General features: G+C 45.4%; 1 protein-coding gene across 1 annotated transcript in view; it reads right to left on the bottom strand.

The window, feature by feature from the left end:
- The window catches only part of LOC147690254 (60 kDa lysophospholipase-like), a 363,203-nt gene that overhangs the window by 326,183 nt on the left and 15,330 nt on the right, over window positions 1-21,690 (bottom strand). The window contains exons 2-3 of the mRNA XM_086937891.1: window positions 13,062-13,191; window positions 1,949-2,060 (exon numbers count right to left, since the gene is read on the bottom strand). Of these exons, the coding sequence (XP_086794017.1) occupies window positions 1,949-2,060; window positions 13,062-13,191 (242 nt within the window). The remainder of the gene's footprint in view (window positions 1-1,948; window positions 2,061-13,061; window positions 13,192-21,690) is intronic.

Here is a 21,690-nt window from a genome sequence, read left to right as displayed (position 1 = left end):
ATAGCCTGTATTTTTGATATTTACTCTATATTTTTACTGTGATATTACGGTAGCACAATCATGAGACTCCACACTATGGCCATACAGCTGCGATCAAGAAACTAGATCAAAATTGGTGGGATGCCTCCATACTAATTTCATGTGCTTTTGTCAATGGAGTCAGAGTACAAAAGAAGAAACTTCATCTATTACATCCAAGAACTGAGCGATTACCGCAAGGTTCAAGGAAACACGTTTTTTGTTTTAATTTGCCCTATACGTGGAAGATTATTAGGACATATTTGTAAAGGCTGAATGGATAGCATGATTACACTCAAAATTAAATGAAAACTTTAAGAACAAGCATTGAAAATGCAATAGGTCTCTCCTTTGATTAAGTTAAAGCCATTTGCTTTGCTAATGGTATTGTATAGCAAAGCAAATGGCTTTAACTAAATGAAAGGCGAGACCTATTGCATTTCTAATGCTTTTTCTACTCTATAGAACTAAATATGTGCATTTCACAGTGTCCTGTGGTACACATGGCCCCCCAGCATTCTTACCTTCATACTGCAAGTCGAACAACACAAGCAGGAAGGAAACAAAGGAGAGAATTCTCTTGGTGCAGGCGCTGGGAGACACCATACTGCAGTTGTGTGCAGTCACCGACCCCGATCTTCCTTTCTTTTGAAGTACAACCAACCAGCACACAACATAAACAAACAGGAGCTGCACCGACAAAGCGCGCCTCTGCAAGTGGCAGGGACAACAGCTACACACACACCCCAACGGGTCACACCCACAACACAGGGCAGCCAGCTATCAAACAATACGTAGCAGGGACGAGAACCAGTCCGCCTTGCCCCCTGCTTCCTCCCCTGCAGCCCTTTAATAATGTGAAAGCGCAGTGTATGCAAACATTAATTCTTACTTTTCAACAGCACACACACCGCGCTTTCACTGCTGTGACGTTTTCAAATATTAATTCTTACTTTTCAACAGCGCAAACGTCACAGCAGTGAAAGCGCGGGGTGTGCGCTGCTTAAAAGTAAGAATTAATGTTTGCAAGCATTTACGGCAGTGAAAGCGCGGTGTGTAAATTACTGCATTGAGGTTACTAAATGCAAATAGAACGCACCCCATGCGGAGTTAGGTGAATATTAATAACCCCCAAAAAATCTTGCCCACAAATTCGGGCACCGCACTCCGAATGAAAGCAAAAAATTACTAAATAAATGAAGCACGGTGTCAACATACAACTTAAAACATCGTGCTTCCTAGCCCGAATGACCCAAAAAAAGTTCTCTCCCACTAATTAAGGAGAGAGTATCACACTGCAAGTAAAACATCCAGTCCAGGTGGGTGTGGCCTGAAGTGGACAGGATAACAACCAGGAGGGGCCAAAGACACTATGGTGCAATCAACAAACTGGGTTTAACAAACAGTGACGAGAAATAAAAAGCGCCATTCAAAAGTACAGGCGTAACAGAGACACAAGACACAAATCCGTATTGATTCCAAGAGGCCCTTGAATGGCGAGAGCAGCGCATGCGCGCTGCAAGCGCCATGCGAGAACTAAAAATTACTTTTAGGGTGATGTGGTAGCTTAACCCAAGGGAAGCCATTTTTCATGGGAGTCAATTTGCTGCACAACAGCTAAATACTGGCCTGTAGTAGTGTACGACGGGATAAACTGAAGACATTCAAGTATAAAAACAAAGGCTGTAGACCCCGAATCCAAGGACCCTAGCCCTGTAATAATCATAACAGAGAGTGCTACAACCCTTCCATTTCTGATCAAAATTCCACCATGCAGGTTGTGAAACAAGGGATCGATTAACATTTCAAATAGTGCACTGCTAAAGTTTTTAGCCATATCTTAGATTGTACACCATTACTACATTCATCATGAAGTAAATTAAGCCCTTCGAACGTGAACACAAACTTCTATATTTCAATCACAATGTACCTTAATATCCTTGGCAATTTTAGCCCAGTCATCAGTCGTCATATTGGAAGAATCAAGCAATGGTGAATATTCTAAAATAGTGTAAACAACTCGCTTCTTCTCCTTGGACTCTCTGCAAAAAGTTGTAAAATAATGAAATTAATTATAAAATATGCAAAGGTTCCAGTAAGAGTTGTCAGTTTGAAAGTGCTATAAGGGAATCTGTAGGGAGGGGGGGGGGGGGGAAATATCCCAAGGAAAAGTGGCACAAATGGTGCACATTAAAGGACCCAGCACTCAAAGGACTACAGCTAGCAGCACTGGGAGCAAGACACTTTTTAGCCAGATCTGCCACCGCAGACCCTTCCTCCAGGGATTTGACGACATTGGTCCACACCGACATCAAGAAGCACTGGAAGCGATTTGCTTCCACTGAGTCAAGGAAGAGGGACTTGAAGTTCTTGCTCTAGGTGGGCAGAGAAACAATGGGGGAAATAAGAGTTTCTCCTTTCCTCCGGTGTCTCTCGTTTGGAGTATTCCTGCTGCAAGATCGTGGTTAGGACCACGATCGCGCAGCAGGAATACACACCACTAGGCCACCAGAGTTTTTGTTTATATATACTGAAGGAGAGTAGCCTCGTGGACAAATGCACCACTCCCCTTACAGCTCGTCTGTCCTTTTTTTTCTGCCTCCCCCCACCCAAAGGGCAGATCTGCCTCCTAGGCAGCTGGAAACACACTAGATACCAGGGATTTGTTTATACATATGTGAGAGTGGAGCCCTTTGGCTAAAGATTGCTTCCTAAGCCCATACATTTTGTTTATTTTCTGCCATTTTTTGAGCGGATCAGTCCTCCGGGTGAATGGCAAGACATCAGACACCGGGGGTAAGGGTGGATCAGGAACAAGTGTGATTTTTATCATCAATGCCCCCACATGTATACATATCCACATCAAATGTGAGTTGAATCACATTTCAGTATTCTGGCACTCACAAATTCAGAGATGTATAAATGACCACTACTCCTAAACTCAGTATATTACATTTCAAAATACATAGACTTTTCTCATAGCTATTTTTCAGTCTTTAAATTTTCCCAAATCAGTTGCTGTACAATTGGTATACAATGAAAAACAACTTTAAGATGAAGCTCTGCAGCTCAATTGGTGGCTCTGGGTGTAAGTCCAGGGGTTCCTCAGAGGTGTAGCATAGGCTAAATTAGATAATCACTAACAGCTCTATTTGTGATAGCGTGGTCGAGAAGCTAGGCTTATCAGGAGAGTGTGTTAAGCATTTATTGTATTCACTCAATCAAGGCACAAACTCCGAGATAGAATCCAGACCAATTAGGCAAGTATAAAAAAGTTATACCTATGGTTAATTTATAGTACCAAGCAGGACAGGATAGAGGTAGGTAATAAATACTTGCAAATACACAACTGTTCAAGGAAATGCAGTTGTAATTGTAACAGTTACAGGGTGATCTTGCTTTTCAGAATACTTGGCATTACATAGTAAATACTCTTTGATTGCTTTCGGATTATGTTACAATAGTGGTCACTTTTCGCCATACATTAGCAGTTGTACATAGAATGCTTTCTAAACCCAAAATCTTATACTATGAGCCACTATCGGAGGAAAAATGGTTATCGAACTAGGACGGAAATATTTGACTTAGAAGGTTGAGGTTTGGGGGTTAGGACCAAGGTTCCCCAAGGTCCAAGAGGACACTCTAGTTGCACCACCAGCAGCACTGGGACGGCCGGGTGTTGAGTGCAGAGGCCCAACGTTAGCCAATGGGCTCAGTGGGCCTTTGTTTGGGGTCTGCTGGCAAGCAGGCCACTTGACTGTGGAGCAAAGCTCTTAAGGTTGAGGTTGAAACTGCTGAGGCAAATGACCAACACAAGAGCAGCACCACCAGCAGCACAGAGGCAGCCAGGAGCAGGAGGTAAAGCGGATGTCTCGGCCCCTGGACTTCTCAGTGGAGACAGTCGGGTTTCAGAAAGCTGCAGGCTTGGTTGGGAAGACGTCTTGGAGGCAACTAACGACTGGGAAGAGGACTGGGCGGATGCTTGGACACTGGCAGTTGGGTCACCCAAGGCCAGGAAGGCATGGAGGGCTGGGGTGTCTAGGGTGTTGGTTTCCTTAGACTGCGACCGGTCGCTGTCAGCGTCAGACAGATGAGGTCAGTCTTCCTGGACTGCTTCAGTCAAGGGAGCAGTTGTATTACTGCCTTCGGTCACAGTCGGGGGGGGGGGGGATCCTTCAAGTAAAGGCTGCAGGTTTAGTTTTGAAGCTTGTGCAAGGTCAGGGGTCACCTGAGCCCAACTTAGGACCGCCAGGGGGAACTCTTTGGAGTTGTGGGCCACTCAACCTTGGGCTGTGGCGGCCGGGTGCAGAGTGGTGAAGCATCATGGAGTCCGGACTCTGATGGTTGGTCTTTGGTTTCAGCAAATCCGGTGCTCACAGGAGACGGAGTCGGTTAGTTGAGTGCAGAGCAGGTCCTCTGGGTTCTGGGGGCCTGCTGCTGCGGGACATGCTGGTTTCACTCTAGGCAGGTCATGGTTGGGACTGGCCGGTTGGGCTGGGGCCAAGTCAGTTGGTGTCCTCGGTTTCTTCCTGGGTCAGCACAGCTCTTCGGTCCTTCTTTCTTTCTCTAATCTGAGAAGGCAAGGTTTAGGGTCGCCCCTAAATACTAAATTTAGGGGGGTTAAAGGGGATGTGTTGGTTGGGACCAATGGGTCCCTTTCTTGGGTTGGGTACACACCCTATTATGCTACCCTCCAGAGGGAGGTTGCATGAGCCTCTTCCTAATTTGCTGAGTCCCTTAATCTTCAAGCTAGAGGGTACGGAGATGTGTGCTTCACCTCGCTTTCCTCACCTAACTGGTGAGGCAGGCAACGGTGTACACACCTTTTTCCTAGCTTGAATTTCCTGCCGATTCTCCCGCCCAAGTGGATTTCAGCACAGGTGGGAGCTAGTTGCTGGGGCAGCAGACGGCAGGGATAGCGTCCAAAGGAGCAGGCCTTTGATGCTTCCCCTTTCGTGGGCGCAGCCCATCCTGGAGGATGAGGCATGACACCTCTGCCCAGGATGGGCTTCGTTTCTGGATCCAGAGAGCGGAGGCCCTCTATCCAGGTGTCCACAAATCTATCTGGTGGTGACAATGGCAGGCAGCCATTCAGGAAGCACACCAGGGCTGGTGGGTTTTCAGGGGCCATCGCCAAGAAGCCCTCTGAGTGCATTTTACATCAAATCCTACACTGGCATCAGTGTGGGTTTAATGTGCAGAGATGTTTGCTACCAAACTTCACAGTTTTTAGTAAAACCATTATGGAGCTGTGAAGTTCGTAGTGACCAACTGCCAGAACAAATACTCTTTATGGCTTTACTACACTGACAAGGTCTATGAATGGACTTAGACACTGTAGGGGTACAGGGCTCATGCCTCTTTACCCTCACCTCAGGACTAGTGCACCCTGCTAGAGGGGTGACTTACCTAGGCCTTAGGCAGTGGATTGCAGGCATGGCATGCAGGGGTGTGTGCCATGTCGACTCGATGCTTTGCTTTTCTCTGCACCAAAACACGCAGCCTGCTGTGGCAGAGTATGTGGGTTACGGTGCAGGGCCTCTAAGGCTGGCACAATAGGTGCTGCATCCCTCAGAGGCCTTCCTTGGTCACAGTGCCCTTGGTACCCATGGTACCTTTTACAAGGGGCTTGCCTGTGGCCAGGGATGTGCTTATTGTGGATACAAAGGTACAACTTTGGGAAAGAACACAGGCCCTGGGAACCTGATTGGCAAAGACCCAAGGCACATCAAGTCAGGTTGCATCAGATGACAGGCAAGAATGGGGGTTAACCACGCAAAGAAAGGGCACTTTCCTACAGTGCTCAATTTCAATATTTATTTATTTTGGCAGTTCTTGGAGAACCTACAAACCCTATATAATCCTGCAACCAGAAGGGTCTAGCCCAGTGGTTCCCAATCTTTTTTAAACCGTGGCTCCCTTGACCTAATAGGCAGTTGGCCGTGGCTCCACCATTTTTTCACCGGCGGGTGGGGGGGGTGTAAGCAAGACCTCGGGAATACTTCCTGTTGGCTTCCTTAAATTAATTGGGATGCAATGAAGGTATTAGGGGTAAAAATGGTAGCAGCTGCTAGCTAGCTTTAAACTACCAGCAGACCATTATTCATTCTCCATGCCAAAGACTGACAAATATTGGCAGAGCCCACTGGTATAATCATTTTCAAACTTCACACATGATAGGCAAGTCTGGCTGCTAGTTTTAACAAATAAATGCAATAGACGAGGGGCATCGGTGGATGCTACAAATGTGGGGCTAGGACCTCCTTGTGCTTGCTCTCCTGCCCCGTCGTTGTGCCTGGTCTTCAGCCCCCTCGTTGTGCCTGCTCTCCTGCCCCCTCGCTGTGCCTGCTCTCCTGCCCCCTCGCTGTGCCTGCTCTCCTGCCCCCTCGCTGTGCTTGGTTCTTTTACTCATTAAGGATTGTAGTTTTTCTTTTTTAGCCGAGGTCCATTCCTCTGCTTCTTCTTTATGGTAGACCCGTCAAACCTCAGGTGATAACTTGACAGATACTGTACGATTGCCTTGTGGGATGAAATAATCTTTGCTGATCTTTCGGTGTGGTGGTAGCCTTAGGTCAACATCCTCGTTCACCAGGTTCAAAGTAAATGGTGCCGGTGTACTTTATTTTCTTCTACTGAAATTCTGGATGGTTTGCCTCGAATTTCACCGACGTTTGTGGGCTAAGCATGAAGTAGTTGTGTCGACTTCAATAAAAGCACTGAGGCGATTCATACATTTTTTGACACCCGATTGATTCCGGTGTCCCCATGTAGGAAAATAAAGAAAATGGGGCTTGGCTTGTTAGAAATGAAGCCTGTGCACAGCGTTTGTTTGTTTATTCAAACATGTGTGCGTGTGATCGTGTCTTTGTTTTAATCGGGCATAATTACTTTGGTGTTGTGGCACTCTGCACTTCTGACATTGCTGCACAGGGGGCCTAACGTCGCCAGATGCTAGCTTTCCCACATAGTGCGGCGGCGCCCCTGGCTACTGATAACGGCGCGCCAGGGCGCCGCGGCGCACAGTTTGGGAACCACAGGTCTAGCCAACATAATAGTATATTGCTTTTGTGAATTGGCTTTCGTGACAGAAAAATTACAGATGAAAACGTTGTTTTACAAATGGCTGGATTTTTCCTACTCATTTTCAATATTTCTTTATTTGAACACTTAAATCCTATGGGAAAACCTTGATGGATCTACACTAATGACCTCTTGCTGAATTCAGTATGTTTGTCTACTTTATAGAAATCAGGTCTGCTTTTTCCCAAAAGATTGTGACTTTAGCTGAGCAAAACTATTGTTGATGTCATTTTTATGGAAAAAACTAACACTTTCTTGAGAAGCACTTTTCTTATTTCGTGCCCTAAATAAACTTCACTATTATTAATAATGTTCAGTGCAAAGGTTCTGCTTCTTTGGCTAAACGTTTGAGGGTATAATTGGAAGGTGTAAAGGTAGATTGAAGAAAAGGAGGAAGTTCATAGAAATTGAGAATGTAAAGGATCTACAACCAGATGAAGATGGCAGAGGAGAAAGCAACAGAAGGCGATGACTGTTTCCTAATGGATTGGTGGTTAATGTGGTTTTTTAACGATTATAAAAATAATCAGTGGGGGCAGGTTTTTAAAAAAAATGTAATGCAGAATTTTAGGTGACAATTAACTGAGTATTAATCAGTGTTATGATGAAACAATTCACTTGAAACAAGTTTATTATGACATTTAGAAGCGTGTTCATTTATGTGTTTTAGTTGTGCCACATTTTTCGAAGTCACCATTTTTGTTAACATGGACGCTGCTCTGTTCATCTTGCTCCTTCTCATTCCCACTCCCATCAAGCCCCTCTCTTCGAGTCTTCTCTTCCAAGTCTCCTCATAGCACTGATGTAGCTGGTTATTTTCCTTAGAGTGCATGCATTGTGAATTAAACTTTGTGTACCTAATGTAGCAGTCTCAAGACCCTTCCGTTGTAGCTTCTGATGTGAGCCTGGTAGAATTTACACGTGTATGAGTTATTGTTCAAATAATGGTTCATAATCTGTTGTGTTTCCCCGAACAGCAACAGCTTAGATGCTGCTCAACGCTTCTTTAAAGTGGGTTAGTGTCATGTAATGCTTATTCTTTATGTTCAGAGTTGCCTAAAATGTGTTCTCTAGATCTAGTAAATAACTCAGTCACACTCTATTATGATCCATTTTTCTCTTAATGCTCCGTTGTATCAAATGTAATATTTATGTTTGGGTCTGCAGGTTTATCGCCTTCTGTCCTTGTGGCGAAATAAATGTCCAATGGACCAAAGTTGCCCTTTCCCTTCGGGACTGGCCTTTCATCAGGAGGTCTTCCCTGTGTGGTTTCATGCGAACTCGTCTAGGTTTCCTCAAAAATCTGTATGGGTGGTATTGTAGCGGTGCCAGTCCAGAAATGCACAGGGGCAATATGTACGGTTGATGGGTTAACAGAATACTTGGATATAGATTGCATGTGAATATGAAACGAATACATACACAAAAACCTTCAAATGTAGAATTCATTGCAATTTTTAAATAAGAACAGTTTGAAAAAAGAAAGTTATTTTGAATACTTCAACATTTGACTGAATTTAATGTGAAAAGGCGATCTTTACGCTGTATGAGAGTCTACAGGGAGTGACCCTATCCTGAAGGAAAGGGCAACTTTGGTCCATTTAGCTCTAATCATGCCACAGTGGAAATACAGTCGTTGGCTCACCCCTAAAACCAGAAGTATGTATACACATTTTCAACATACATAATTAGCAGAGACTTCCCTTTTGCTACTAGAGATGCTGTTGATGTTCCTTGTAAACATGGCATTAAAAAAACGTCCCTGTTCTGTTAGGGGCTTTGTCCACTTGTTAAGAAGATTTTCCTGTTCAGCTAGAGACTCTGCCCCTTTCTGTTATGACTTGTTGTTCATATGGGAGTTAGAATAATTCTGATTATGTACTCTGCATTTATGTCTTCAGGGCATTTATTATATGTTGCTTGATTTGTGAGATTCTGTAATAACCTTTGAACTTTTCCATGGTCTAGAACTCAGTCATGAGTGGTCCCAGTTACTTATGATTTACTCTGCTAAGTTAATGTTGGGTCTGATGTTGAGGAGGGTGTTTTTTATCGCAAGATCAAGGGTGATTGAGCAGAACCTCTAGTGGTTAATTCTGGGCAGATCTAAATTTTGGGGGTCACTGAATTTGGGGCTCCCACACATCTCCTCAGAGCAGTCTCAATTTTTGTTTCAGGGCTTGCAAGTACATTTCTGGCGGATTTCTACCAACATGGAACTGCAGATAGTCCAGTAATATTAGAAGGGCTTGGAGGGCTGGGCGGCTTTGCATGGTACCATAAGTGTCCATTACCTGGGAACTCTTGTCTGAATAGGAAAGAAAGATCTCACTCACAGAGCAATGGATTTTTTTTACTTGCTTTCCATAGCACCATCACAACAGAGTCCAGGAACTTGGAGGTACAATGTTAAAGTCATTTGGCTTGTGGAGACCCAACTCTCCAGCACATGTTAAAAAGAATTCTAAAAACTTTACATGCAGTGGCTCATTGTGGTAAGCTAAAGCAACCCCCCCCCCCCCCAATAGGCACTTTGAGTTGCTTTTGCAAGACAGGCATTTTTTAGAATGATGGGGAGAACAGCTGGATTCTATTTCATGCTCATCTTAGTCTGGATAATTTCTCGGCATTCATGCCTGTGCAGTGTGCCTTGGCGCAAAACATCCTTCTGGGTCCCTGTCTGTATGACTGCTGTGTGCACAGTCAGAATGTTTCTAGGAACAGCCAGTCATCGTGTGATGTAATTGATGGAATGATGGAGCTGGACATAAATCTCTACAAGGGAAGTGGAGGGAAAGGAGGTTAGAGCATAGATGGAAGACTGAAAGGAGCAGCTGACCCGTTTCTTCTGAAGAGGCCTTCACTACTGCAGCCTCAGGGTAGAGTTTCTTTCAAATTAACCTACTCTGGACCTTCCCTATACAGGGTCATGGTAAAGGTCCCAGGATTCTGGAATCCTCGCCCAGATCCAGATTAATACAGAGTCCATAGGTGTCTTGACCATCACAGCACAGGCAGTGTCCCAATAGAAACCTTGCATCAAGAGGCAACGAGGAAACTTCAAGAATTTCCCCATTTGATATGAAAAGACGGTACGCAAGAACAGTAAATGCTTACGGTGATAATGGCAGATATGAAATCTTTTAATTGACTGACCTAGAATATCGTTTGGAATCGTTCTCCAGGAGGTGAGAATTATTCGTACAAGATCAGCCTTCAACCAGAATTCAGTGACTCCAAAGTAAACGTTCAGTGGCTCTGGGGACACAGAAATGATACAGTACTTGCAGGTGACAGCTTGTACTGGGTTTATGACTGGAATTATGATATGATAAGGTTTATATAGTGTGGCTCCTACCCAGCAAGGCATCCTAGAGGGAAGGAAGCACACAAGAAGAAAATAAACTTAAATTATTTTATAAGAACCTCATAAACTGCGACTGTAGGTGCCTGATTTAGAAATGCGTTGATCTCTATTTAAGTGTCTAGCTATGGGTGCTCACGCACACCTAGTAGAGTATGGCTGCATGAATTTTCCTGGAAAATAATATGTTTAACATACACTGAAATGGTCAGCAAGAAATATTGTTTCTTTAGAGACAAGATACCATTATTGTAGTTTAGTTTAACCAACCAAGAAGAAATCGTCATTAAGTTAGGGTTTTAACATACTAAGCCCCTGCTTGTTAGGTAATACTCTATGTACCCGCCCCAGGGGCGTGGCCAAGCGGTCCAACATGGTGGCCTTGCCTTAACGTCGCTTTCGCAGCCCACCATCAATCCTCCATTAATCCTGCCATCTTATTGCAGCTACCCCTACATCGACCTCCCACGAGGCACAGCAAACAGATGGGGCACCCGCTGTGCCTGTCCCGGGCTCCTGCCGCTGTAGAACTGCTGTCTTTGCTGAAGTGGCCAGGCCCGGGGCTCGCCTTAGACGCCCTGTGCCTCCAGTGCAGCGGATCTTACGCCGCTAGTCGTGGGGGCTGTGTGTTCTGCCTGCTTGCTGGGGCCCCTCCGGATACTGCTTGGGGTGTGGCTGGAGCTGCCCTTCGCCCCAGAGCCCTCCGATGACCTGCTTCCTGGGGGAGTGAGCCGACGGCGGCCGACGACGGGCACTTTGTGAGCAGGAAGTCGGACTCCCTACTCCGCTACTTCCACGAGAACCATGCTGTGGGTGCCTGCGCTGCTGGTAGGTCAGACAGAGCACCTGGAATGTATCCTTGGACACCCGGCATCGCCCTGAGCGGCTGCAGGTGTGGCTGGTGAGTCACAAAAGGACTCACACGTGCGGCTCCCCGCCCCCCCTACTCCTGCCTGCGATGGGGACTAGCTGGCGCAATCTTCTGCCTCCCTGTCCACCCACTATGGACACTGAAAACCTGGTGGCCTGGGGCCTTGGAGGTGGCCCTCGCAGCGGTCGACTTCTCCTGGACTTGGTGGCCGTCTTGTCTGTGCCCCCAGTGGGGCCTGTTTCCCATGGTGGCTCTGGGAGACCTACTTCCTCCTACAGTCATCCTGGTAGGTGATCTGGCCCTCAATCACTCTCTACTACTCCATGCCGGGGAGACTGCCATATTGCCTGTAGCATCACACTGGCCTGGGGGGTGCCTTCCCTATGTGGCATCAGGTTTTCCCTGTTACTGAAGGGCGCCATTACCTGGGTCTGCCTGCTAGGGAGGGTGGGGTTCTCCGCATGCGGAGGCGGCTCGGCAAGGTACTAGTGCGACTTGTGGGTGCTGGACCCTCCCAGGGTGACCGTTTTCGGCCGACCAGTGGTGTGTCCCTGCTGTGGGGGCTGTGCTTTTCTCTCACTTCCAGTAAGCTCCTCCATTGGACTGTCCCTCCCCAGTATCGTTCATAATGGCTAAGGTAAGCCTACCGGAGCCACGTCGAAACAATCTACCATGGACAAGTACACTGGGGTGTATCCTTCTATCACTATCTTTTGGAAGGAATTCTTGGCGAATATTAACACCACACTGGGGTTTCCGCTACCAGCAAATTACTGCATAATCATCCTAGGGGTTCACCTGTTTAAGCTTGAGGCAGCGACACAAGCGGGCGAGTACCTTGTCTGCCACATGACTGGAGCAGCAAAGCAACTTAAAGCCCTGGCCTGAAAGACCACTGCTGTCTCCTCAGTGGCAGCCAGGGTCACTCTGCTTTGGCACACCCTGCCTATGCAGCAAATGTCACAAAAGATAACGTTCTCAGAAAATAAATTTGCCAGTCTCTGGCAGCCTCTGATTGATTATATGTCTTGAAAGGAATACCTTTGCTGCTGGCCACCCAGGCTCCGAGCCCTTCACTTGTTTGACTAATGGCCTCAAGTGGCGACTTGCTCTGGCCACTGACACAGATGGGGATGAGGGGAGAGGGGGACCCTCCCCCCTCCATAGCACCACGCAGTTTTTTAAAGAATGTTAAGATTACTGGCCCTACACTTCCCCCTGCTTAGCTGGAGTATCCCTATTCCTCTTCTCCTTGGTTTGAGTTCTTTTCTTCAGTGTTTGGCTAGGTAGTCACCTGGTCCCTTTGTCTGGATACGGCTGGGTAGGGTCCAATAGTTCTTTTGTAGGCACCCTCTCATGTCTACCGACTATCCTCCCTTGGGAGGAGGGATGTACTTTTTAGCAGGCCCGGCCCTCATGCACCCATGTTAGCCAGCACAGACATAGGGGTATACCTCATACCTTTGCATGCAACCTATAGGGTGTGCCCTGCCGCTCCCCCCCCCAGACGTGTTCCTCTCCCCTTTAGCCTCTCTGGCTGACATTTTATTTGCTTGTTGCACTCGCTCTCAGCATAACAAATGAAACTTCTGTATTGCAAATGTATGTTTTAAGCTTGCCTATGCACATATATCAATATTATGCAATTTTATGGCAAGTTAATGAACTGATGTTGAAAATCTAATGCACCAATTCTGAGGAAAAAAAAAAAGTATATTCAATACTTACGGGAGAACCAAGATATTGCCTGGAGAATCAAAGCAGTCATACAGCTTTGTTTGCTGTGCATAATGCTCATCATGAAGACTTGGCTGCTTTTTCAGAGCAGACGCGAAAGCGTTAGGCCGAGGTAACAGTACTGTGGATAAGACGGAAAAACGTAAGTTAACCATGCCTAGACTACCATTCACACAAGACAATTATTTTTTCATGTTCCGCACATTTGTAATCACCCACTTACAAAGCACATAAAATAGACACATGATGGGGGAGCTCTAAGAATATATTTCGAAACCAGGAAAAGTATATTGGAATCTTATGGAGGAGACAGTTATTAGGCAGTCACCTACTACAAAGGACTTACTATCAATTCTTTACAGAAAGCGACATGTGTCTTACAGAATCCTCTCTGGCAGCACATTTCCATCTGCCCCCCCCGCCCCCCACACTTAAGTGCACTTGAATAGCTAGGATCATGAAATGCAGCATCACTCTCCCAGCTCCATTCACAGCATTGTGTTTGCAGTGGGGTTGATGCCCAAGTATGATATGCTCAGCTGTTGCCATCTTCTCCCTCCACCTGCCCAGAATAGCTGCTGCTTCCCCTTAGTAAGGCTATTGTTGAGGGGCACCTTCATCTCTGCCCCATGGTGAACGTGTCCCATTTCCAACCCTACCTAACCCCTGTGCTTTATTTAGGAGGTGGGAGGGTGGTTGGAATTTGCGCCACTGTAGTTTCACTGCTTTATGGAAAACCTGAGCCACAGAAGCACCTTTGTACTCCCAAAGCTGGAACATAAGTTTTCATGTACAAACACATGCACACCACAACTAATTCTCTCAAAGCCAATCCAACTTCAACCTGGTTGGTAGTCATATCTTGATCATATTTAACTGGCATCTAAGCTCTTTCCCAGTTCTGACAAATTGAAGAAGTCGCCAAACATATGAAAAATAGATCTATCTCTCTATATCTATATAATGCTTCATTCCTGTCCAGCAAAAACCTGGTTTGGCAGTTTGGGCTTGACTGTTCCCTTAAGGAACAGGGTCAATGATTTTCATATGGCTGGGTCTGAACTGAGGTGGCAAAGTGAGCTAAAGAACTATGATGGATTCAACCCAGATCTGTGCCTGGCGGCGAGTGTCTGAAAGGTTTCAGGGCTCCGTGCATCATCTCTTTGCGTTTGCTTTGCACATCCTGGGTTAACCAAGCCTTAAGGTCCTGTAGGTGAAATAGCAACCCAGGACTGAATGGATTCCCCAGCTAGGTATACAAGACGGAATCTATAATAGAGTAAACAGACTGTATCCTTTTTTTCCCCTCTGACAGGAATGCCTGTTTCTTGGAAAGGTTCCATCCTGTTTCCCATCGATAATAATGGGCGCCAGCACAAATTCTAGTAATTACGGTCTCATAACCCTTTTAAATTCACAGGCCAAAGCATATGCCAGAATGATTTTTGGAAGACCTTTAAAGTTGGGCCACTGAAAAATAAATGGTACCTTCAATCAAGCTGGCTTTCAACCCAACTACAGCAACATCGATAACATACTCGCAATGTTTTACATGGCACATAAATCCATCAATTTGTTTGGCTTCCTATCTGTGTACTTTGTGCACTGCACAGTGGCCTTCAACAAGGTTGACTGGAATACAGACTGGCCCAAACTGATCAATTGCAATATCCCACAGCCCTTGCTAAAAGTAGTTATATCATTTTATGCAAGTACTTTGGTTAGAGTTCCAACAGGCCCTGGAAACACCATATACCACAAGGAGAGAGAAAGAGGTACTACCAGGTTAACGCCTGCCCCAGAGAACCAATGAAACACAAACACTGGAGTGACGCCCTTTTCTAGTGCATGGAACAATTTTCGTAAGACACCTATAGCTATTGGCAGTCTCACCACCTACTGTTACACTCCCTCAGGTAAAAGAATTAGATGAGGTAGGCTCACTCACGTAATGTTACATGCTTCATCCTTTGACACATCGTCCCACCCTGGTAAGGTGGTACGACCAGGGCAGACTCGAACTCAGGGTGGGTCTGACCTGAGGGAGTTCTTAGAAATTACTTATTTGTTCTGGATAAAACTTGGCTCCAGTTCAAAGAGGAAAAAAAGCCTTAGGATAATCCACAAAATATCCTTTATTTAGGTGGTATCCTAGGCTTATTTAAAAAAAAACGTAAGGTGTTGTCAGAGAACATTTCTGGTTGCAATAACCATTATGAGTTACTGACTGAACTTGCCAACATGTTTCTGCCCCTTTGGTTCAGTCGAGTGGTCTCGGGCATTCATCAGGGCCAGGTCCAAGTATACCCTCATCAATAAACTAATAGAGCAGGGCACCAAAGAAAGTACATAGAGAGGACCTACCTCTCTTTTAGAGAAAAAGCCACATTAACCAATTGAGGAGGGGAGATAAATAAACATCTATGTAGCAACGGTGGTAGAAAGACACATAACACAGCCCTTAACAGGGACCTTCCCATCAAGGTAGCGTAGTTATTTCTGCACAATGACAGTTCCAAACAAAAACAATAACAAACGTGACAGTGATAGAAATGCAATCATTCAAACAAAGCACGTATGCAAATGTGAAAAAACAAGAGACTGTTGGAACCCCATATGTCATTCCTCAACACATTTTAATCATAACTAATGCATGAAGGCTAATCGTCTCACGGTCTCCTGGCAAACATCACAGAATCCACTGCAACAAATATCAGACTCCGAGATGTGTGCTAGCCCCACTGCTATTTTCAATATATACACAACAAATATCACTAGAAACTTTCACCCAGCATCTAAATTCAAAGGATTGAAATGTTTCAATCCGCTGATAATTTAGTAATCTTGGATCAAACTAAAGTAGGGCTACCGCGTGCCTTGGATTAATTGTATAATTATAACCAACAGAACAAATAAGCAACAAATGAATGAACATACAAAACAAAATGATCTTTGGAAAATAAATGAACAAAGCTGAAACAAGCAATTGCAAAGGCAATTTGACTCGACTTTTATATAAATAAATGCTTCTTCATTGGCTGGTATTTTTAGTTGATATATAGGTGAATGTGAAAAAGAATTAAGGAGAGGATTGGTGAGTGAGTGCATGTATGGATGAAGGTACACCCTCTTTTTGACTATAATCTATCTGTGCACTCTATGCAGTGTAACCTTAAGTAGAAAACATGCATGAGTGTATGCGAATGAATGGATAAGTATAGACCTGAATACGTACACAGGAGGGAGCGAGTCTGGGGGGGAATGAGATGGTAGATGTAGGAAGATGTGAGCTAACATGATTGAATGAATACATGAATGCAGGAAAGAATTAGTAAACATGTGAATAAGTGAAACAATCGATGATCGATGCACTGGGTCCAGGAATGAAAGATGAATTGTACCAAAGTACATAAATGCAGCAGTGAAAGAGTGGGTACAGGAACAAATGCTTATATATGCAGGATTGAATCAGTGGAGCACTGAGTGAGTAAATAAAGAAAAGAATTAATGAAGGTACAGCAGTGAATGATTGAACAATTAAGTGTATGTGAGTGACTGAATGCAACAGGGTTAGCAGTAGTGAGTAAATGACTGCAGCAGTGGGGTATGCAACAGTAAGTGGGAGACCTACACAAGGATGCCCAGGGTCACAGGTTGACTATCTGATATCTTAACATTAGACTTTAAACTGAGTTTCCAAAATCACAACTTGGAGACAAAAAGTACTTCTTTCTCCTGCTAGTCTTTTATCTGCTCAGTTATCAGGGTAGCTATAAATTTAGCCCCTTCGCTGCAAGGCCTTTCCCCACCCCCTGTGCTAAGCCTTTTTTCAATATTTGGGGTACTTCGCGTGTAGGCCCCTGTAACTTTTTGACCACATATGGCATCCGCGCCAAGTGAGCGTCCTTTTCTTTCAATATCATGGGAATTTTAAAGGTACCCAGGGTTTGTTGATTCCCTTGGAGGAGACCCAGAAGTTAGCCAAAATACAGCCAAATTTTGTTTTTGGGGGGAAACATTGGAAAAAAGTGCTGAAGATGAATGTGTCTATTTTTTCCCTGCAAATGGTATCAACATAGGGTTGGTGGTGCTGAAATTACCATCTTCCCAGCTTTCAGGGACGGAATAACTTGTCAGAAAACCACCATTTTTTATACAGTTTTGGCATTTTACTGGGACATAGCCTATTTTTGCAATTTTTGTGCTTTCAAACTCCTTCCAGTTAATGATAGAAATGGGTATGAAAGCAATAATGGATCCTGGAAAGCTATATATTTAAAATAGAAACACACAATTCTGAATTCAGCAAGGGGTCATTTGTGTAGATCCTTTAAGTTTTTTTTTTTAAATAGAAACTAACAGTTGAAAATAGAAAGAAAATGAAAAGGAGTTGAATAAAAATTGCTGTTTGTGATAACTTTTCCGCCTGTAACTTCTTCTAAGTATGAGAGCTTTTTTACAGCAATACACTTACATCCGCTGGACCCTTCTGGTTGTGGGGATATATAAGACTTATAGGTTCACCAAGTACCAGACGAACCCGGAGCCAATAACTGTGCAGCATCTTGCAATGTTTTTTTATTGTGTACCGTGTTTATAGCAATTCATTTTGGAAAATATAAACAATGAAAAATCGGTATGAAAGATAGCTATGTATTTCTGAAATGAGAACAAAATATAGAGTTTAGAAACATTGGCTATTTGCGCATCTCAGAAATTGTGGGTACCCGATATCATGTGAATTATAGGGCATTTTTCAAAGTTTTCTTTTTTTTTTTTTACACATTGTCTTACATTTGGAAGGCAGAAATGCATCGAAAGTCAATAGGTAATAACAGTTGCTCGACAATTCTCCCGATAAAAATGGTACCTCACTTGTGTGGGTAGGCCTAGTGCCTGCAACAGCAGACGGCCCAAAACACAACGTGGACACTCCACATTTTCACAGTGAAAACTGACCCTTTTTTGCAAAGTGCCTAGCAGTAGATTTTGAACCCTAGCTCTGCCGGCACCTAGGGAAACCTAGCAAACCTATACCTTTTTTAAAACTAGACACCCTGGGGAATCTAGGATGGGGTGACTTGTGTGGCTCTCACCACGTTCTTTTACCCAGAATCCCTTGCAAACCCTCAAACTTTGTCAAATAAAACACATTTCCTCACTTTTCTATGATGGGAAGTTCTGCAATCTACGTGGATCCACAAAGTTCCACCCACCCTGCATTCCCCCATGTCTTCTGATAAAAATGATACCTCATGTGTGGGTAGGCCTAGTGCCCACAACAGGAAACGGCGCAAAACGCAACACACCACATTTTTACAGTGAAAACTGACTTTTTGCAAAGTGCCTAGCTGTAGATTTTGAACCCTATCTCTGCCGGTACCTAGTGAAACCTAGCAAACCTATACATTTTTGAAAACTAGATACCCAGAGGGAATCCAGGATGGGGTGATGTGGCTCTCACCAGGTTCTCTTAACCAGAATCCCTTGAAAACCCCAAGCTTTGTAAAAACAAACCCCCAAAAATGTTTCCTCACATTTCTGTGATAGAAAGTTCTGAATCTGCGTGAATCCACAAAATTCTACCCAGCATTCCCCAAAGTCTTCCGATAAAAATGATACTTCACTAGTGTGGGTGGTTCAAGTACCCGCAATAGGCAAGGGCCCAAAACGTATTCTTGAGACTTCAAAATCACCTATCACAAAACAACCTGGTTTTGCAAGGGTGGGGCACCTGGGGAAACCTACCAAACCCACAAATTTCTGAAAAGTAGACACCCTGTGTAGTCCAGGGTGGTATAGCTCGTGTGGATCCCCCAATGTTTCCCTGCCCAAAATCCACAGAAAAATAAAATCAAAATGTTCTCACTTTTCTGTGTGACATTGGTGTGGGATCACCGGGCTGACACACATTTCGTACCACCTAGTGTTCCCTCAGGTCTCCCGATAAAAATGGGACATCACTTGTGTGGGTAGGCACAGTGGCTGCACCAGTAAATGGCCCAAATTGTACTGCGTAAACAGCAAAATCCCCCCATCGTAAAACGAACTGGTTTTGCAGGGGGGGGTCACCTGTTTTTTGGCCCCGGGCTGGGGCCCATCTAGGGAAACCTACCAAACCCACACATTTCTGAAAACTAGACACCCTGTGGAGTCCAGTGAGGTATGGCTTGCGTGGCTCCCCCAACATTTTCTTACCCAGAATCCCCTGCAAACCTCAAATTTAGCTATAAAAATCACATCCCACACATTTTTGTGTGAGATCACTGTGCTGGCAAAAATGTCCTACCACTTAGCGTTCCCCTTGGTCTCCAGAGAACAATGATACCTCACTTGTGTGGCTATCCACTGCAGAATCTGCTAAAAACGTATTTATTTAAAAATGTAGCGCTTAGTTTGCGGTGCTATACCTTAAATCCCTATACTTTTGGCTCTTCCCAGTCACAGGCCTTTGCCCAACCCACACAAGTGAGGTATCATTTTACTCGGAAGAACAAGGGGAACGCTCGACGGTAGGACATTTGTGCCGGCACAGTGATCCCACACAAAAATGTCTGGAAAAAGTACATTTTTTCAGCTTAATTTGAGGTTTGCTAGGGGTTCTGTGTAGGGAAACATTGGGGGAATCTCACCAGGGTGTCTAGTTTTCAGAAATGTGTGGGTGTGGTAGGTTTCCCTAGATGACCGTAAGCCCTGGACCAAAAATTCAAGTGACACCCCTTGCAAAACCAGGTAGTTTTCAGATACATAGGGGGCATCTGCGTTTTTGGTCCCGGGGTCGGCAGCCATCTAGGGAAACCTACCAAACCCACATATTTCTGAAAACTAGAGACCCGGGGGAGTCCAGGGAGGTATGGTTTGCTTGGGGTGGGTCAAGTACCAGCGAAAGGCAAGAGCCCAAAAATCATTGTGGAGACTTCAAAATTACTCATCATAAAATGATCTGGTTTTGCAGGGGGCATCTGTTTTTTTGGCCATGGGCTCACGGCCATCTAGGGAAACCTACCAAACCCCCACATTTCTGAAAACTGGACATCTTGGGGAGTCCAGTGAGGGATGGCTTGCATGGATCCCCCAAAGTTTCCCTACCCAGAATCCCCCACAAACCTCCAATTTAGCTGAAAAAAGAATCACTTTTTCCATACATTTTTGTAAGGGATCACCATGCTGGCACAAATGTCCTACCACCCACGTTCCCCTTGTTCTGAGTAAAATGATACCTCACTTGTCCCGATATGTCCAAATATGCCCCCAAGGGGGCAGAAAGACTGTCTATTTTTTGGGGGGGCTGGGGGCATTGGTATGCCAATACTGGGCCGCCCCAGCCCCCAACCCCACTCATTAAAAAAACGCAAGCGTAATGGCTGGCACCTAGTGGGCTCTCTGCCACCTCTGGGTGGCTGAAAATAGGTATTTTTTGGGAGGTGGTGGGGGCATCGATATCAATCAATCAGTCAGAGAACGTGTAAAGTGTGCTACTTACCCGTGAGGGTCTCAAGGCGCTGAGGAAAGGGGGGGGGGGGGTGCTGCTACTGTTCGAAGAGCCAGGTCTTGTGGAGTCTTCTGAAGGAGAGTAGGTCTTGGGTCTGCCGTAGGATATGCCCATTCTGGGCAGCCCACACCCCTAAATTAAAAAACTATATATATTCTGATGCCTTTTGGGCTTTCTGCCCCACCCCCCAGTAGGCAGATAAGGGCCGTTAGCACCTATCTGCCTCCAGGGATGGTGGGGGGATGGGGGCAGAAAGACAGTGGTAATTTGTTATGGGGTGGGGCATTGGCATGCCCGTTCTGGGCAACCCCCACCCATACGTATAAATGATAATAATCCATGGTAGTGGGCTTTCTGCCACCCCCCCTCCCCCCACCACCGGGGGAAAGAACCGGGTCTACTGCCCCCATCTGCCCATGCGGGGATGGAAGCAATGACTTGTCCATCTTGGGCAGCCCCCACCCCTAAATCATATTTAAAAAAAAAATCCCTGGCTTCTTGTTGGCATTCAATCCCCCCCCACCATGTGGGTCAGACTGGGGGCTACTGCCTCCATCTGCCGCCCTGGGGGGGGGGGGGGGGGGGGGCAGAAAGACTGGAATTTCTTTTGGGGGCAGGGGGCATTGTCATACCTATTTTTGGCAGCCCCCACCCCTACAAAAAAAATCCCTGCTTTCTAGTAGGCTTTATGCCCCCTACCCTCCCGGGGGAACAGATTTGGGGAGGCAGAAAAACTTTAATTTTGCTGGCGGGTTCACGTGTCCTCTGATCGTCATTTGAGGGAAACCAGGGGAGCAGCCTCGGGAGCTGGGGAAACTCTTCCCCAGCTCCTGCAGCTGTTGGTTGGGCAAAGGAATCCCTCTGGTGCCCGCACCAGAGGGATTCCATGTGCCACGTGATCGGAAACACCATCACTGGCCTCCGGCCGTTCAGCGCACCGAAGGGGTTAAACAGTACTGCAGTAAACACCACATAACACGCACTTTTGAATTGTCTGGCGAGGGGCACTAAGAAGTTGCAGATTTTAGCACTTAACCCTCAATAGTGTGACTCAGTTGTTTATATTTACAGCTGCTGAAAATGCAGAATTTTCCTCTCATCGGTGTGCATGGTTACACCTTCCAACCA

The sequence above is a fragment of the Lissotriton vulgaris genome, chromosome 9 (genome assembly GCF_964263255.1).
Source record: "Lissotriton vulgaris chromosome 9, aLisVul1.2, whole genome shotgun sequence".
NCBI lineage: Eukaryota > Metazoa > Chordata > Amphibia > Caudata > Salamandridae > Lissotriton > Lissotriton vulgaris.
Note: the sequence above shows the minus strand (reverse complement) of the source record. Positions and strands in the feature narration are given on the sequence as shown.